Source organism: Grammomys surdaster, unplaced genomic scaffold (genome assembly GCF_004785775.1).
Source record: "Grammomys surdaster isolate TR1022 unplaced genomic scaffold, NIH_TR_1.0 181, whole genome shotgun sequence".
NCBI classification, from domain to species: domain Eukaryota; kingdom Metazoa; phylum Chordata; class Mammalia; order Rodentia; family Muridae; genus Grammomys; species Grammomys surdaster.
In genome coordinates this window covers 4003003-4004366 of record NW_021604626.1, presented here as the reverse complement: position 1 = coordinate 4004366, position 1364 = coordinate 4003003, and the positions used below count along the sequence as shown (strand labels likewise).

General features: G+C 46.7%; 1 protein-coding gene across 1 annotated transcript in view; it reads left to right on the top strand.

Annotated features, from left to right (window-relative positions):
- Positions 1-1364, top strand: part of Gnpat (glyceronephosphate O-acyltransferase) — a 28778-nt gene that overhangs the window by 10934 nt on the left and 16480 nt on the right. The window contains exon 3 of the mRNA XM_028767734.1: positions 472-648. Within this exon, the coding sequence (XP_028623567.1) occupies positions 472-648 (177 nt within the window). The remainder of the gene's footprint in view (positions 1-471; positions 649-1364) is intronic.

The following is a 1364-nucleotide window of genomic DNA, read 5'->3' as shown; positions in this document are numbered from 1 at the left end:
TGTGCAGGCTCATGTGTGGGGTTGTGGGTGTATACAGTAGATGAAGGGTCCGGCAGCACTGCTCTCGGTGTGCAGGCTCATGTGTGGGGTGTGGGTGTATACAGTAGATGAAGGACCCGGCAGCACTGCTCTCGGCGTGTAGGCTCATGTGTGGGGGTGGAGGTGTATACATGCCAGGTCAACCTTGGTTGCCATTTCTCTAGAGCCATGTGGCTTCTTTTTGAATTTCTAGCCTTTAAACCTTAAATTGAATCATTTTTCACTGAAGATGGTGCAGTGCCCTTATGGTCCTGGCTGTCAGTAGGCTGAGATCAGCGCCAAGGGCCTTTGCCTAACAAAGGAAAAGTTCCATGCATCATTCACAGTCCTGGCCTCCCACAGAGTTTGGCTTGGAGTCAGTCACAGTGGTCTGAGTGAAAGGAGCTCTGGCTTCTGTGTTTCAGAGCTCACCCCTGTTCTGCCTTCCTTCAGCTTTCCAAGGAGACGCTGACAGGAGTTGATGTCCTCCGAGAGGAAGCCAGTGAGATCCTAGAGGAGATGAGTCACAAGCTGCGCATAGGAGCCATTCGGTTCTTAGCCTTTGTTCTGAGCAAGATTTTTAAACAGATCTTCTCAAAGGTGTGTGTGAATGAAGAAGGCATTCAAAAGGTGAGGCTTGCTGGAACTGACAGTCTTGACTTACCCTGTGGTATAATTGGTTCTAGGATGTTTCACTTGGACAGAATGCTGAGGGTGGGTTGTCAGGCACCTAGTATGGCCCTAGGGGACGTGTTGTCTGAAGCTTGTCCTTTTTTTTGTTTTGTTTTTAAAGATTTATTTATTTATTTATGTATATGAGTACGTTGTCACCCTCTTAGAGACTCCAGAAAAGGGCATCGAATCCCATTACAGATGGTAGCGAGCCACCATGTGGTTGCTGGGAATTGAACCCAGGACCTCTGGAAAAACAGTCAGTGTTCTTAACCACTGAGCCATCTCTCCAGCTCAGGCTTGTCCTTTTTAATGTCAGACCTAGACTTCTGGCTTAGTCAAGTAAGACTTATAGACCACTTAGTGTCATATGTTCACAGGTTACAAAGTAATAGAAGAATTTTCTCTGTGCTCATGCAGATTCCTAGTCAACATTTCTAGTCTCCTGTGCTGGTGTGATTTTTTCATATAAACATGTTCTCTTAGGATTTGGTGGTTAAGATAGTTAACTTGCCTATACTGGCCTTGAACTCTACAAGTAACCAAGGGGGATCTTATTTCTGATCCTCCTACCTTCATCTCTCAGATGTCCCAAATCCTGAACTGACAGGTGTGAGCTCCCTCAGGCTCTGAGATGTGAGCTCCCTCAGGCTCTGAGATGTGAGCTCCCTCAG